This window comes from Hevea brasiliensis, chromosome 4 (assembly GCF_030052815.1).
Source record: "Hevea brasiliensis isolate MT/VB/25A 57/8 chromosome 4, ASM3005281v1, whole genome shotgun sequence".
Taxonomy (NCBI): domain Eukaryota; kingdom Viridiplantae; phylum Streptophyta; class Magnoliopsida; order Malpighiales; family Euphorbiaceae; genus Hevea; species Hevea brasiliensis.
In genome coordinates, this window is record NC_079496.1 from 4515170 (window position 1) to 4530496 (window position 15327).

The following is a 15327-nucleotide window of genomic DNA, read 5'->3' on the forward strand; positions in this document are numbered from 1 at the left end:
TTAGTTCCTATTCAATGATAAGGGGAAATTGAGATCGGATAGCAAAGTTTTACTTTTATTTTTATTTTTATATTCATTTAGCTTTTATTTAAATAAAATTTAACAGGTTTTCTTTTAAGAAAAAAGTTTTAAAAAGAATTTAATTTGAAATTGAATTAGATAATTTTATTTCAGTTTAATTTAAATTAAAGTTTTAATCACATCTAGTTATCAATATGGCATTTTTAATTAATTAACACGTTATCTATGAGATATAATAATGTTTCGTTGTCACACAAAACTTTTAATTTAATTAAGAAAAATATTTTTTCAACTGATTAGATAATTATTTCTAATATAATTATATTTGAGTGGTATTTTATTGAAATCCCATATACATAGTGAAAATACCATCTATAATATATTGCAATGTTAAAATAATAAATATATAAATCATTTATTAAAAATAAGAATAATAAATTAATATATTTATTAAGAGTAATATATTGGGTATACTCTTAGATATAATAGGATTATTAGGTTTTAAGAGATTTTTAAATTCAAAAATGTAATTATATGATTTAATTAATAATAAAAGATAATATATTTGTATTTATAATTATATATTAAAAGATGATAATAACTAAAATATATTGGCATACAATAATTTTTGGACAATGACAAGCAAATAATATTAGGTGAGAGAGTAGCTATTCCATGTGAAACTGATTTTTCTTTTTATCATGGTATTCCTCATAAGATTACCTTTTATGTTGCCCATATTCTATATAATACTATAAGCTATTTGGCTTTCATTTTCAAATTATTCTTATTTTGTTCTTTAATCCTTTGTGAGGTTCAAATGATGATTTTGTCTCTTTTGTGCATATCTTTGCGTCTGGAACTTGAGAAGCCATAAAAGCAAGCAAACCAATAGGTGAACTGTGAGCAGGATTTAATATATTATACCTTTTTGTAAAAATGAATTTTTAAGATTGCCATCCTATGATTGAATGATAATTTTGGTGAAGAACAACACCTCTTTTCCACTCGTAAATTTATATTGCTATCTTCTAAGAGATATATAATTTTTTTTAAAAGGAAAAATAAAAATTTTTGTTGGGTAGATAAATTGTATAAATTAAAGGTATAAAACTAATTTTTTATTAAAATTTTAATATGTCTTATAAAAAATATATAAATTAAATTAGTTAAGAAAAAAAAAAGGTAAAAACTTTTATTATTTAGATAATACCTTATATTTTTATACATTAATATCACATTAGAGTTTTAAAAATAAAATAAACAATAAATAAATTAAAATTTTATTAATTACACAGTTTAAAAAAAATATAAATTAAATTCTAAAGTAAAAAATATTCTTTTGTAATAAATTAATTGACTCAACTGCAGTTGATCCTACTAAAAGAAAGAAAATAATCAACTTTGATCACATAAATATAGATTCTAAGAGATATATGTACATAAATTTATTTTAAAAGAAAAAATATATATATATATATAAAGTTATCAAAATAATATATAAAATAAGAAAAAAATAAGTAACAAAAAAAAAAAAAGTTGGAAAGGGCAACCATTGGTATTCACCGACGATCACTTAACATAGAAAAGAGAGTATGTGGTTGACATGAGATCAGTGAGCTTAAATTCAAGAATGAAGATTGGAGTCTTAAAAAACAGGAACAGTTGGGGAGAATTTAAATGGAAGACACTTGTCTTCAAGCTAGATCATGTTCTTTCCACTCCTTTTTCCTATGGGTTTACCACCCTTTTCCTTATCGTTTTCCATTTAGGATCAAAAAGGTCTCACTCCTTCAGTTGACAATATAAATACCATCTAATTCATACAATAATGAAATATTTTTCTAATAAATAATCATTAGTTGGAAATGAATTGGCTAGTACTGCACTGTGAAAGACAGCCATGAAGGGCAAATAATTTATCATTGAACTGAGACGAATAAAAAATTGTTGAGAAAAAGAAAATGAGTTAAAACCACAGATTTATTTTGCTTTTAAAACTTACGTTTATCATACTTGTAGCTACTATAGTTATGAGATGAGTTTTTCCTTTTTTTTTTTTAAATAATGAATTTTATTACAATAAAATTAAACAATAACATATGTAATCAATTGATAAATCACTGTTTAGTTATTTATGTGAAGATATACATTTAATAGTATTAATAATGATGTAATTTTTTATAATTTTCAGAGTGTTAAATTTCATCGAGTTCAATTATAAGATATTAATGTTATGTATTTATAATATTTTATTATTTATTTTTACATAATGACCTATAAAGAAAATTTTCTACATATGTAATTGTTCACGCAGATCTAAAATATAAAATAGACGATAAATTTGCATGTGAAATAAATGATATTTATATATTTTTATTTTAAATTTATAATAAATTAAATTAATATATTTTTCTTATAAAGTATGCGTGATAATGGATTTACGCTTTATGTGGACATAGATATAAAATTTTGAGATTTATATATTTGTATTTTAAATTTATAATAGATGAAGTAAAATTTTCCCATAATAATAAAGTATGTGCAACAGTGGATTTGTGTTTCATGTGGGCATGCATAGTATCATCCCAGTGGATTTGTGTTTCATGTGGGCATGCATAGTATCATCAGTAGTGATGGTGGAAGAGAATTTTTAATGTAAAAGCATGATTTTTTTTTTTAATAATCAAGAAACTTATTAATTAAAATGGAAGTAAGAAGGTGGGGAAGGTAAAAGCATGACTCAGTAAAAGCTAAAAGTGATAAATATTAAATTCCATGTTTTTCTCGTTCTTTTCTCTTTAATCTTCACTGCAAGTCTGCAAACAAGGATGTTTCCTTTCCTCCTTCAAGAGCCACTTCTTCTCCAATCTCATTGCTAATTAACTCAATGCCCTGATTATATATAAATAAATAAAGACTATTACTGATTAGTAATTAATCTCATTGTAAGTTTAAAGTTTTATTGGCATTACTTACTATATATGGAAGTCTATTTTGGCATATAGATTTCACCCCCTTTTCAAAATTGCGTTGATTTCTGCCTAACACCACTATATATTGATGGTAGTTGATGACACCGTGGATGCATTTTTACTTCCTATGACATGAATTAAATTGTTATTAAATTGCTAGTGCTCGGTCAGATCTGTACATGGGAAAAATGTCAGCAAATCACCACACATGATTTGAAAACATGCTCATAACAGGATTGGAAATACTCTGTAACAGTAAGAAAGAAAAGGGAAAGAATATTATGCAGTGCATCTTTCTTGAACTAATATTTCTCATCTACAAAAGGGTAGGAAAATGTCTATGGTAATGATGATGAATTCACTCAAGATCAATTAATTCTCGATATTCTTGAAAAAGATGGCAAAGTTAGGCACTTTCCCTGACAAAATAGAGAGGCTGAAAATATTTCATAGTAATGATGGAGCTGCTATCAGTTTAGCACTTCACCAGAATGAAACTTCACCATGATTCACTCTAATGAAATTAATATTTCAGTGTAAAAAGCTTAATAGCATGTTGATAACAAAATACTTGTTCGCCAATATTTGGCAAGCAAACGCTATCCTCAAAGTTCATCAACCGTAGAGGTCCAATTCACTTTTGAAGAAAAAGAGAGTAAATGGTTTCTTATCTGCACAGAAGTTGATTAATTATAAACAAAATCATACACTAATCATGGTTTTGGAAGACAATGAGCCTTCATATTTTCTCATCACCTCCAAGATTCCAAGCTAAATGCGTGGTGGTGGGAGAGGAAGAATTTGTATACATGTTAATGGAAGTCTTATAGTAGCTATATGTGCTGAAATTACTTTCACATTTTAATTATCAATAATAATGGCTTGCCACGGCCATGTGAGAGTTCTTAGGGCTTTCCTTCCCTAAGAACTTTAATTTTAAGACAGAACACACATGATCCATGCGAACTTTGGTCAACAGATATAGTATCTGAAAACAAAAGTGCCTGTGTTGTGATAGTGCCCATTCTAGTTTTAATTTGTATTGGTAAGATGTTGTCTGTTGTGTTGAGAAACAGAATATTCTTTCCCCAAATAATGCAGTCCTCCATTATTATTATTATGTATTGTATGATTATATATTATAAAGCTGGATATTTTTTTATTTATTGGATTTTAATTAAAATTTAAATTCAATACTTCACGGTTTTTGAGATAATTTCAATACTGCGATAAATCAGATAAATCTAAATGAAATTTAAGCACTAGTATTTAGCACATTAAAAGTATATATAAAATTATGATAGCCTAGGCTTCTAAACCAGGCCCTATTTTGTACCAACGCATACTGATAAGTCTTCTGAGCCAGACCCTAAAAAATTGAATGATTTTATGGAGGTGAGGAATTTAGGAAGCATATCAACAAGACCTTAGACCCTCTCTCTTTATTGAACTAGTGGCTATCCGGCATTCTATATCATAACCCAGTCATCATAACTTTCAGACCCTGTTCTCTTATTGGTCATTACATTTATATATTATGAGATTATTAGGTATATAATATTCCTTACATTCATATACATGTGAATTCCTCCATAAATCATAAGAAGTGGATGTCATATTTATGTGAATAGAGTATTAATCTGAGTGTATCTAATAATACTCTATTAGATACAATAATCTGAGTATTGTAACCTGATACATATAGAGCATATATATGTGTGTGCGTATATGTATTTATTTATGTGTTTATAGCCAATTTTCTCTTTCCTATCGCAATGGTTGATGTGGGGCTTGAAGGGAATCCACTTGCAAATCCACTGATTTGGTTTAATAATGGCACAAACCCATGAGTTATGGGCAAGATTCTTCCCATTGCATTGTGGGAAGCACTGTCTTAAGCACCACCATATGCTCTATATGTATCAGGTTATTAGTTGATAACAAAAGATGGTAACGCATTGGTGCCCTAGGGCATGATGAATCTTTGAATAATTTTATGACTTAGCTAGGAATAATACTCCCATGTACATGTCCTTTGAAGTAGAACCCCAAATCAAAGAGAACCATGCAAGTGATATTGAGATGATAGACTCTTACACTATGTCTGAGAGTAAGTTTTTGAAGGTAAGGTATAGATTTTTAAAGTGAAATACGGACTTTTAAAGTAATATAATTATTTGAGAGGAAGGTTTTGGAGGTTTTAAAAACTTTTGAAAGCTCACTTTTTCAACTGATCCTGTTTGGGATATTTTAATACATTTATCTTCCACTACCTTACTTTACTCTATTCACACATGCTGCTAGGGTTGATATATTTTTGTATGTGCGAGTTTCAAATTCTCAAATCAGTTTCAATTGATGTGCTTGCTACCCTATAACATAATGGAAGACTAGACATTAATTATCAGCAATTTTTATTATATTGTTGAGTGTATCCAATGCACTACATCTTCGCTTTATATCGCATAATGCTCCCTCAGATATAAAATTGACAGAATTCTTTTTTTTTTTTTTTCTTTTTTTTCTTTTTGCTTGCTTGCTAGAAGAACCTGCACCAGGAAATACCATTTCCATCTGGGCACAAACCCAACAAATTCTGGATTCTGCTATAGCTTTTATCACCCACTCCTCCTATGGGTTATCTTTATAATCATTAATCAGAAATGATATAATTAATATGCATTGTCTGGAACGATCTCTAAAATGCATAAAATATAATTTAGTATTCTACAGGTTGTATCTCACTAAAATAAATAACTATAATTGAGTGAAGGAAAGGAAGCTAGGATCCAAAAAGAATGCATATGTAACAGTGGAAGAAACTGATATTTCTTGCTAAAGGGAAGACAAGAAGAAAATGATAGAATAGCAACTTCACATGCCACTGCAATGATCCTTCCTTTTTCTAGTTTCCTCTCATATCTTTGTCAAACTGCCGACCATCCACTCAAAACAAGTTCGTGACTGATCATATCTAATTTTCCTTTTTCTTGTTTAGCTCTACCATCATTTCAAATATTCCTTCAAACTGATATCCTTTTTCTAGCAAAGATTTCTCTCGTGCTAAGAGTTGTGGTCCAAAACCAAAATCTACTGTACATGTGATTCACATTCATAATAATAATAATTAATAAAAAATTATTTTAATAACAATAAAATTGCTCTAGAATTATGGAGTTTGAGTTAAGAGTATGAGTTGGAATCAAATAAAATATATATAAATATATAACATGAAAAATTAAAAATTTTGTTTGTATATTGAAAGTGGGATCATGGTACATTCATCTAGGAAGATAAAGCAAATAGGTCAAATCAAAAAGAGAAAGAGAATGATTGGTAGATGAATTGATACTATGAAAGTGCAGTGTGGTTGACATGCTCAAATAATTGAAGAGGAAGTGCGATTTCGAAATGGATTGGTCTCTGACTTTTTATTTCGTGCTTCTTTTTCATTTCAATCCTTTTCCAAAAGAGAAAAGACCATTGACAACCGAGATTTTCAAATGTATCTTTGCTCTCTAAGATCCATCAGCAGTTGCTATGGTTGCCTTGTGTAAATGGCAATTTCATCTTCATTTTATATGGAAATTAAAAAAAAAAATTTATTACTCTGAAACATTAAAAGAAAAAAAAATTATATATATATATCAAGTGAATACTATTAATCAATTAATTTTTTCCGTTGAAAATTTTCATATATATTTTTTCTTCAAGAAAATAAAGAGACTAAGGACTCATTGTATGCTAATTTGGACTGAGCGACCTAGATGGGTTGCCTTTGCCATCCGGAGCCCATTACAAATAGTGTAATGGGTTGGCCTTTATGTAAAAACCATAACTACAGGCGTTTCTTTTCACGTTCAGCATCCAAAGTCCAAAATTTCAGGCTCTATTTCGACCCAATCCATCGAAATTTTGAAAACCTCCATTAGTTATTATTTGCTTATGAAGTTGGAAAAAGTGGTGTGTGACTCTTCTACTCATCTTCCCTTTTTGGTTTGAAAATTAGGGGTAGGTAATTTTCACTTAAATTCAGTTTATCATGAATTAAAATACAAATGAGTAGATCTACCTATTTAATAAGTAGGCTCTACTATATGATTCTCCTCTTACTATTTCTTCAGTTGATCAGATAGCTTGTATTCTTAAATTATAAGGCACTTAAATTTCAGACATGTATTTGATCATGTAGAGCTGTTTGACTGTGAGGTTCTTTTGTTCATTTTAGTGATTTTTGATCCTTTGAATTAAATTTAAAAATTGAATTGAAATTGAAAAACAATTAACACTGTGAAAATTGAACCGAATTTATGTTATTTTTTTAAATCTGATTTTTATTTTTTATCAAAATTCAGTAAAAAAACAAACCAAATTTAGACTAAATCGAATCCAACACCCCAGATTCACGCTATCATTCTTCTTCAAATTCTTTCTTTTTCATGATCAATTTTCTTTTTCCTAAAAAGAAGTTTCAGGATAAAGGCCTGCTAGAGGTTCTAAAGAACTGTAGATCAATACACAAGCATAAAATAATTGGAAGATGACTGCATCAGAAAGTTAAAATATAACAGAAGGGGAATCTCTTGATTCTTGAATGCCCAATTGCTAGATTTATGAGCCAGACTCATACGTTATCCTCAAATCTTTTAGGATGTGCATTTATAGTGACTTTCATTTGCTTTCTATATAAGCAATTAATAACATACAAGAGACATGTTTCTGGCAAATTACTTTAGGTTTTATTTAGATAGAATATGAATTTCAAATGATATTCGAATATGATACTATATTGAATATTTTTACAACCCTTTACTTGAAACACAAATTTAAATCTTCAAATGCAGACCTATCTCAACGGAGCCTAAAGGCATTACATCTCCCATTTTGTTTCAAGTTAACTATTTGATGCACTGATCCTGTCAACTTCTAGTAAATTTATGAATTGATGCATTGCAGACCTCCATTCGATTTAAGCAGAAAAGCTTTTGGTCTGTTGTGGAAATCATGTTCTTTATTTCTCAGTAGTCAATGCATTACAGAATTCTGCTTATGGAGATTACGGTGATTCTGGTTGCAAAGAAGCATTATTTAGAAGCTTTTCGTGTTTAAAATAGACAAATGAAAGTTGCAGGATTAACAAAAAAATCAACCTGAGAAAAATTCACGCCCAAACAAATTTCTATTGACATAAAAAAACAGTTAAACCGTGTTCCTGAACTTTCTTTGTAATGCCTGCGGGGGTTAGTTGAGTTCCCTTTGCATTATGCTTCTCCTTAGGAACACATTTATCCAAATTATGAGATGAGAAGAGAGAGGAATTTTCTACATAAGTGGAGAATAAAACATTGCTTCCTTGCAATGAGAATGGAGTAAGGGTTGAGAAGTTGTCAGAAACACTCTGGCAGCTCTGCGTAAAACTTGTTGATATCTTTGATAATTTCTTACTGAAACTTGAATCATTTATTTCATGTCCGAGTTTTTTTTTTCCTTTTGTCGAGAAACACGAAATATCTATTGCAATGGTGGAGAGTTGTGCATCGTTAGTACCTATTTCCATGAACCTGCAGATTCAAAACATACAGCCCAGTTAAGTTTGGATATTAACCAAATCATCTTGTACGATCAGTCATATCCATTTACTTTCTTCAGTGTTTTTGTTCTGGTTTGAAATTGGTCACTCTGTTTTAAAGTTGATTCATACTCACATCAAAACCAACAAGAGTTCTGCAGTAAGTGGTGTTTGTGAGCATTGTACTGGTGGATCCGCACTCACTATCTTTCAGCGATACTGTTGATCTGTCAAGTTTAATTGACCATGGGTAATGGTAATTCTGAGCGGTGGCCCCAACATGTGAAGATGAACGCTGCATCCGCATAGCCCTTGGGACATTCCTTCCTTCCACTGATGTCCTCCTCCTGCTTGGTTGCCGATCAAATGAGTCTGGCCTTTGTTTCGGTGCACTGTGTGACCGAACCTTTGCTTTGGAAGATTCTGTATTTGCCATGTAATTTGGAAATAATGGGTAGTCATAGGATAATGATTCTGCATAGTCTGGTAGGGGAAAAGCAAATGGAATTCTTGATGGATCAGGTTTTGACACTGCAGAGTCGTACTGGGGGCTGCTTTGCGCTGTGTTGAAGGAATAGTCCTCAAAATGACCACTGCAGGTTTTGGGGCTTATGTCGGTCAGAGCTGATGGAGCTGGAGAGATTTGGTAGTTGTCTGGCTTCATGTGTGCACGATTTGATGATGCATTATATGTGGAAAATCTATGCTCTACTCGTTCTGCTTGTGGTTGTTGTGAATAGCTATTTCTGCTCTTTGTGCTTCCCTTTGATTGTCCAAGATCCATCTCCACAATCTTGATGTTCTCCTCCATGCCTCCATCAATATCCTACATGAATCAAAGCCGTATTACGTATCACTCCTACTGGATTCAAAGCACCCATCTGTCTAGATATAGGATATTTTGGTTCTTACTTATTCTAATGTGAATGCACAATACTCCAGTTTGATGAAGACATTTCAATGGAGGGAAATTACTTACATAATTTGTGTGCCTGAATCTATTCTCCTGTGTTGATTTTCTGTGGACTGATTGTCTCTGACTAGCAGGCTCTGTTTCTTCAGTCATCCGGATCCTCTGAGCCCGAGCTCTAGCCTGTACGGTCACCAATGCCTGCATGCACCGGAGCGTAGCAGTGGCCTGTTTCCTCACCAGATGACCCCTTACCAGTGCCTGCAACTTCACCAGTCCTTTCAATGCACATAATGCTTTTCTTGCCTATTTAACAACGAAAACAAAACAATTCACATAATCATATTCTTAGAATTGATTTTTGGACAAGATATGTTAATTGCCTAATTACAGAAAGAAAATTCGAGAATTGCATACCAAATAAGAACGGAAGACACACTGAATCTTTAAGGCAGCAGCCTCTTCAATTGCGCTGGTTCTCCCAGTGGCAGTTGCAGTTAGACGGATCACAGCTGCTACAGCCTGAGCAGCTGCCACGGCTGCATCAGCAGCAGCAGCTGTGGCAGCTGCCATAGCCATTGCATGCTTCTTCTGCTCATTTTCTGAATCCAATGTAGCCTGAACCACTGGTTGCGGCGAGGCAGTTGTTTCTGCAGAATTAATGTCCCTAGGAGCTGCTGCTGTGGCTGAAGATCTGCGAAAACTCCATCTTTTTTCTTTTGGAGTAGTTTGCGTCATTGAAACTGGAGTCACAGCATTCTCAATGCTGGTTTCTGAATTCTGATTTGTTCTACATTTTTCTTTCTCCTTCTCCTTGCCTTTCTTTCCTGTCAAGAAACTTCGAATCCATTTGCCTGTCTTCCCCATCACTATCCAGTCCTTCTAATTAAGCAAGCATAGTATCACGGCAAGAGCAAGTAAAGAAAGAAACAAATGAGATGCAGATCGCTCCCTGTCTATATTTCATAGGTAGCTTTCAACACTAGAGTGGTCCACCCACAATTAAATTGCAACTTTTTTATAGCCTAATCTTACTGTTTGAACTTTGATCATTATTCCTTCCCTGCTGTAACTACCATTTCAAAATGATGATATGGTTTTGTGTAATCTTTATTAGGAAAATGCCCGCAAGAAAACAAAGAAGCTGAGAGGAAGCTTCCATTTGAATTGAGTCACTTGCCATCCTCCTGGAAGATTATTGGAATAGATTCTTTGCCCTTGATGTAATTTTCTTGGTTATCCATTTTGTTCTTGCAGTAAGACTCCCTCTTGTTGTATGTGGCTACTAGCTAGCAAGGGCGTTAAGGTAATTGAAACTTGTATGCCGTGTTTGTTAATGATTATTTTAAATGTAAGATGGGGAGGCTCAGACACCATGTGAAAATGGGTCAAGAACATGGCGAATCCGTGTAAAATACTCATTTCAGGATTCAGGGTAGGGGGGTTGCTTGTCCACTTGAGGTCTATTTGGGGTCATGGTTTTTAGAACTTGTGTCTGTTCTTGTAAGATTACCGGTTGTAATATTAATTCCACTTTAGTTAAATTTTAAACTCTTAATCATCTCCTTCGATCGGTTGAATGATCTGGTTGAGTTTGAAAGTCTTGTGTATCGTCTGGTAGCGTGTTGCTGGGTGCTCAAGAGTAGGGGGTGTGCACGTGCTTTATCCTAACCCAGCTGGCAGCTGGTATGGATTCTTATTCAGTCTTTTGAGTCAAGTTTCTTCTTCATGATCCCAAACTTCCAAGTGAAGATCACGTTGATAGTTCGATCCCAATACCCTAAAGGAAGTCATCTTCCTTTCATTTTCCATGTCCAAAAGACAAGGGGTCCAGCTGCTTTTACAAACCTGTCCTGGAGACTCGGCTACATGATGATGCTGGTGAGAGTATATAGCAGTTGTTGAGGTGACAGAACAATTAATATCAGAATTACTACATATCTTTTGCTAAATTATATTGCTAATTGTCAAGGACCACTACCGCTACCAGCACAGAACGTTAATTCCTGGAAACTGCAGCATTTTCAGGAACAAAACAGCGGTATGCAGGTTATGAATATGTAAAATTCGTCTCAGTCCAAATAAAAGAATTCGGAAAACCTACACCATTCTATTAGAATGTGATTTAACATTGGATTAATGGTAATTGGGACATCTTACCAACTCAAAGATGAATGATTTGGGAACATTATTAAAAAAATTACTAATGATGAAAGAATTAGTTGGCAATCACATGGTATGTTTACATGCTTCCCCCTTCGACAAGGAGTTTGGTTCAGGGAAACATCAATCGTGTTGGGTTTTGTCCATTTTCCTTTTCGGTAAGAGCTCTAATCCCTAATCTCACAAACTAACAAGCACTGTTAACATGTTGATGATGGCATTGCATGTTCAAGGAAAATTATTCGTCCTTAACCATTGAATCATATAGGGAATAATGGATCGTACGTGTATAAGTTGTCTAGAATTTAATTAATTTTGATATCTCTAAGGTGGCTCCAGTAGAGATCTCCATGTTTTGTCTCGAGTGAATGTTCATCATGTGTGAGAACAGTCTACATCCTTTCAAAGACATTCTGTATATGATTTGCAATTGTATTAATATAAATACCAGTGTAGAATACCAGAGACAATTGTTAATTATGTGATTGATTATTATTGGCATGAGAAGTATTAAGAGTGTTAATTATTAATAAAGAGAATATGTTTGAATAGGTGAACTTGGAAATTTGTTTGCAAGCACTCAATTCTCATGCATGTGAAAGATTTCTTAATTAATTATTGAAGAATTTTTTTTTTTTTCACTCTTTTTGTTTGTATTTGTACCTTCTTTTTCTTTCTAAAGATTTAAGATAATTAGAATTGAAAATTTAAAAGAAAATAGGAAAATAAAAATAATTTTTTATACTTAGTAATTGAAGTCATATCATACGCTTGACGAATTCAGGTTAGAGTCTTTGCTATTTCACTCACTTAATAAATAGTATAATATTTATTTTATCTTTTTTAATTTATAAGTAACTATAAAAATAAAATTATAGTTTATTTTATTTTTTCTTATTTTCTCTCTATATATACTTGAGAGAAAATAAAAAGTAATTCTGATTTTCATTTTTCTCCTTATTTTTTCTTAATCTTTCTTTTCGAACTTATAGGTTAAGAAATTCTTTAATTTCATATATTTATTTTATTTTCTTCATTGTTTCCCTCCGATCTAAACATAATGAGTTCACGAAATTCAGTAAATGATTAGAAAAATGAGAACAATATATTATTTTCCTATTTGTTAGTATTGAATTTAATAAATGAAATAATTTAAAAATATGGATTATGTTATATTACAAATATAAAATAATGTTAATCCATGCCATCTCTCTCTCTTTCTGCTCTAGAGATGGCTTATGCTTGTACCTTTGCTTCTCTTGTAACCCATCTTCTTCTGCAACCTATGATTGCAAGGAGTGACTTTCTATCTCCACTTCTCTCTCCTGTTTTTAGTTTATTCTACTTCTTCAATTCCTTAACAGCTAGCACTTTGTTTTATGAATGTGAAAGTGATCCTGGATGGAAGTAGACTCGCTCGGACCATGATGATCATCTCAAATTTCATCCATTCATGGTACCCAACTGTGAGTTCTCTCTCTGTCTCCCTGTACATTTACAATTTTCAACTCTCTTTCTACTTAATAATGTGACTATGTTTCCTATTGCTAGTGATTTTGTCCATAAAATCACCAATTCTTGTCATCGATTGAAGATACGATTGTGGAGGTGATTCCTGGAACAAGACATCTACATTCACTTGCACTTGCGAATGTAGAGAGGGTTATTGTAACATTCTCAATATCACTGCCTTTCCTTGCTTGAAAGAATGTAAGAGCTCCATATGCATAACCCTTTTTAGCTTTCAATTCGCAATACCTGAAATTGATATGATGCTTGTTTAATGTGAAGTTACATATATATTTTATTTCCTGACATAGTTTTTGATGCTTGGTTTAAAAGGTTGGGTTGGAATGGATGCTTAATGCTTGGAATATCGTTTAGCATTCCTTTCGCTTTAGCATTCTTGCATTTAACATTCTTGTGTTGCATCTTTCTTTTGCAGCTAATTCAAACCTTCACCAAAGTTTCCCTTGGTTGATGGTATTGATTATGTCTCTGGCTATGATTCAGTGGAAACAGAATTCATATACATAGTCTCCTACGATCATCTTGTTTTGATAAATTGTTTGATGCCTGACTTAGTTCAATAATTGCGTTTCTTAGGCTGTAAAAATCTCTAATAGAGTTAGAACACAAAGAGAGGCCATATGGAACTCAAACTTCTTGGGCCCCTAAATATGCAAGCCCAGGATCTACACAAGCAGATATTATCCAAAGTGGCCTGGTTTTTATTTTATCATCTTCTTTTTGGGAAAATTGTAAGTCCTGAATGATCAAATCCAGCTGACAGAAATCCCACATCCAATCTGTCTGCACCAAGTCACCCACGTACGTCCACCAATCAATCGCTCATCAAAGCCCACCTTTAAAAGCTTCTGCCTAAAAAATGCCCTTAAAAGCTATTCTATTGTCATCCAGTACATTATCACCCCGGCACTCACATGTACGGCGCCTCTAACCGGCGGCCCATTTTGGGCATTATTTCTGTCGCCGCATTATTTTTAAAAAATCAAATATTATTCTTTAAATAGATTTATAATTTATTAATAATGTAAATATTTGTAAATGTAAATTAAAATAAGCCCAAACCCAATGAATTCGTCTTCTCTCTTGTATTAATTAGTCGTTAGTAGCAAAGTCAGTGTCTGTTGTGACCTTTGGATTTTGTGTGTGAATTATTGGAGCCTTCTTCCTCGTTTCATCTTTTGCTTTTTGATTTATCGATTTTCGTTTCAAGCAAAAAAACATGCCCCTCTTGTTCAAAGTTACCACAGATGGGCGCATCTAGTTGGAACCCTGATTTCGTTTCTTTATGCCCTAAAGTGCCCTTTGGTTCATTTCAGGACTTGCCATGCTTTATTATCCACTTCTTGCTGCTTTTCTTTTGCGATCAATGCTCCAAATCTAGATTCTCAAAAAAAAAAACAAAAATTCAAGTCTAAAGCAATTTGATGGTGTGATTGTTATTCCTTCACTTTTAAAGAGTTAGAGAAAAATCGGACCCATTTTTTGGGTAATTGTGATTCATTTTGGAATTTGGCGTCATTGGGACTTGGAGCTACATCTACTTGTCCATGTTTTTAGCTCATTTATAGTTGACAGTGAGAGAAGCCACATTCTTGATAGCGTCTGCGCCAAAACCCAACGCATTGTTGGCTTTGTCGGTGGTGACCAATTCATGTTTCTGTAATATAGTAGCTGAATCCCTCAATTCCAAATCTCATTACCCTCCTAACTCTCATGCTATTAAACATAAATTTTTTTTATAATCTTGACTGATTATATTAAATATATTTTTTTATTAATTCACAATTATCATTAAAATTATTACATATTTATATGCAAATTTTATTAATTAAAGGGGAAATGTCTAAAAAAATCTTGGAACTTTGCTTATTTTTACAATTTCACACCTAAACTAAAAATTTTAACAATTATATCCTACACTATTGACAATGATACAGTCACACCCTACCGTCAACTAATCTGTTAAAAATCAGCGGAAATTCCGTGATGACTTCACTCAATTCAGCAGCTTAGCACTGAGTTACCGCATTATCTTCTTCACCTCCACCACCTATGGTCTTCTCAATCTTGACCCACCTCCTCAATCAGTCCTTTGTCACCACTCCCCAATACCAGGGTTATTAATCTCAAGTATCCACTAATCATGGTATTCCTTGAAA

The 15327-nt window shown here is 32.4% G+C and overlaps 1 protein-coding gene and 1 long non-coding RNA gene across 2 annotated transcripts; one reads left to right on the top strand and one right to left on the bottom strand.

Annotated features, from left to right (window-relative positions):
* Nucleotides 1–7989: 7989 nt before the first annotated feature.
* LOC110673199 (protein IQ-DOMAIN 19) lies at nt 7990–10674 on the bottom strand. Its single transcript, XM_021836256.2, has 4 exons — nt 9893–10674; nt 9545–9781; nt 8702–9391; nt 7990–8557 (listed from the first exon to the last, which is right to left on the bottom strand). Exons 1-4 carry the CDS (start codon nt 10340–10342, stop codon nt 8537–8539), a joined length of 1398 nt encoding a protein of 465 aa, XP_021691948.2. The 5' UTR covers nt 10343–10674; the 3' UTR covers nt 7990–8536.
* Nucleotides 10675–12608: 1934 nt separating this feature from the next.
* On the top strand, nt 12609–13877 carry LOC110673205 (uncharacterized). The gene is made up of 3 exons (XR_002498456.2): nt 12609–13104; nt 13190–13348; nt 13584–13877. It is a non-coding gene; the product is annotated as an uncharacterized LOC110673205 (long non-coding RNA).
* The last annotated feature ends 1450 nt before the right edge of the window (nt 13878–15327 follow it).

Coding starts and splice junctions, on each gene's coding strand:
- LOC110673199 (XM_021836256.2), bottom strand. CDS start 10,342: ATGGGGAAGACAGGCAAATGGATTCGAAGTTTCTTGACAGGAAAGAAA. Junction 9,782..9,892: donor GTGTCTTCCGTTCTTATTTG/GTATGCAATTCT, acceptor GTTGTTAAATAG/GCAAGAAAAGCATTATGTGC. Junction 8,558..8,701: donor GAACTCTTGTTGGTTTTGAT/GTGAGTATGAAT, acceptor TTGAATCTGCAG/GTTCATGGAAATAGGTACTA.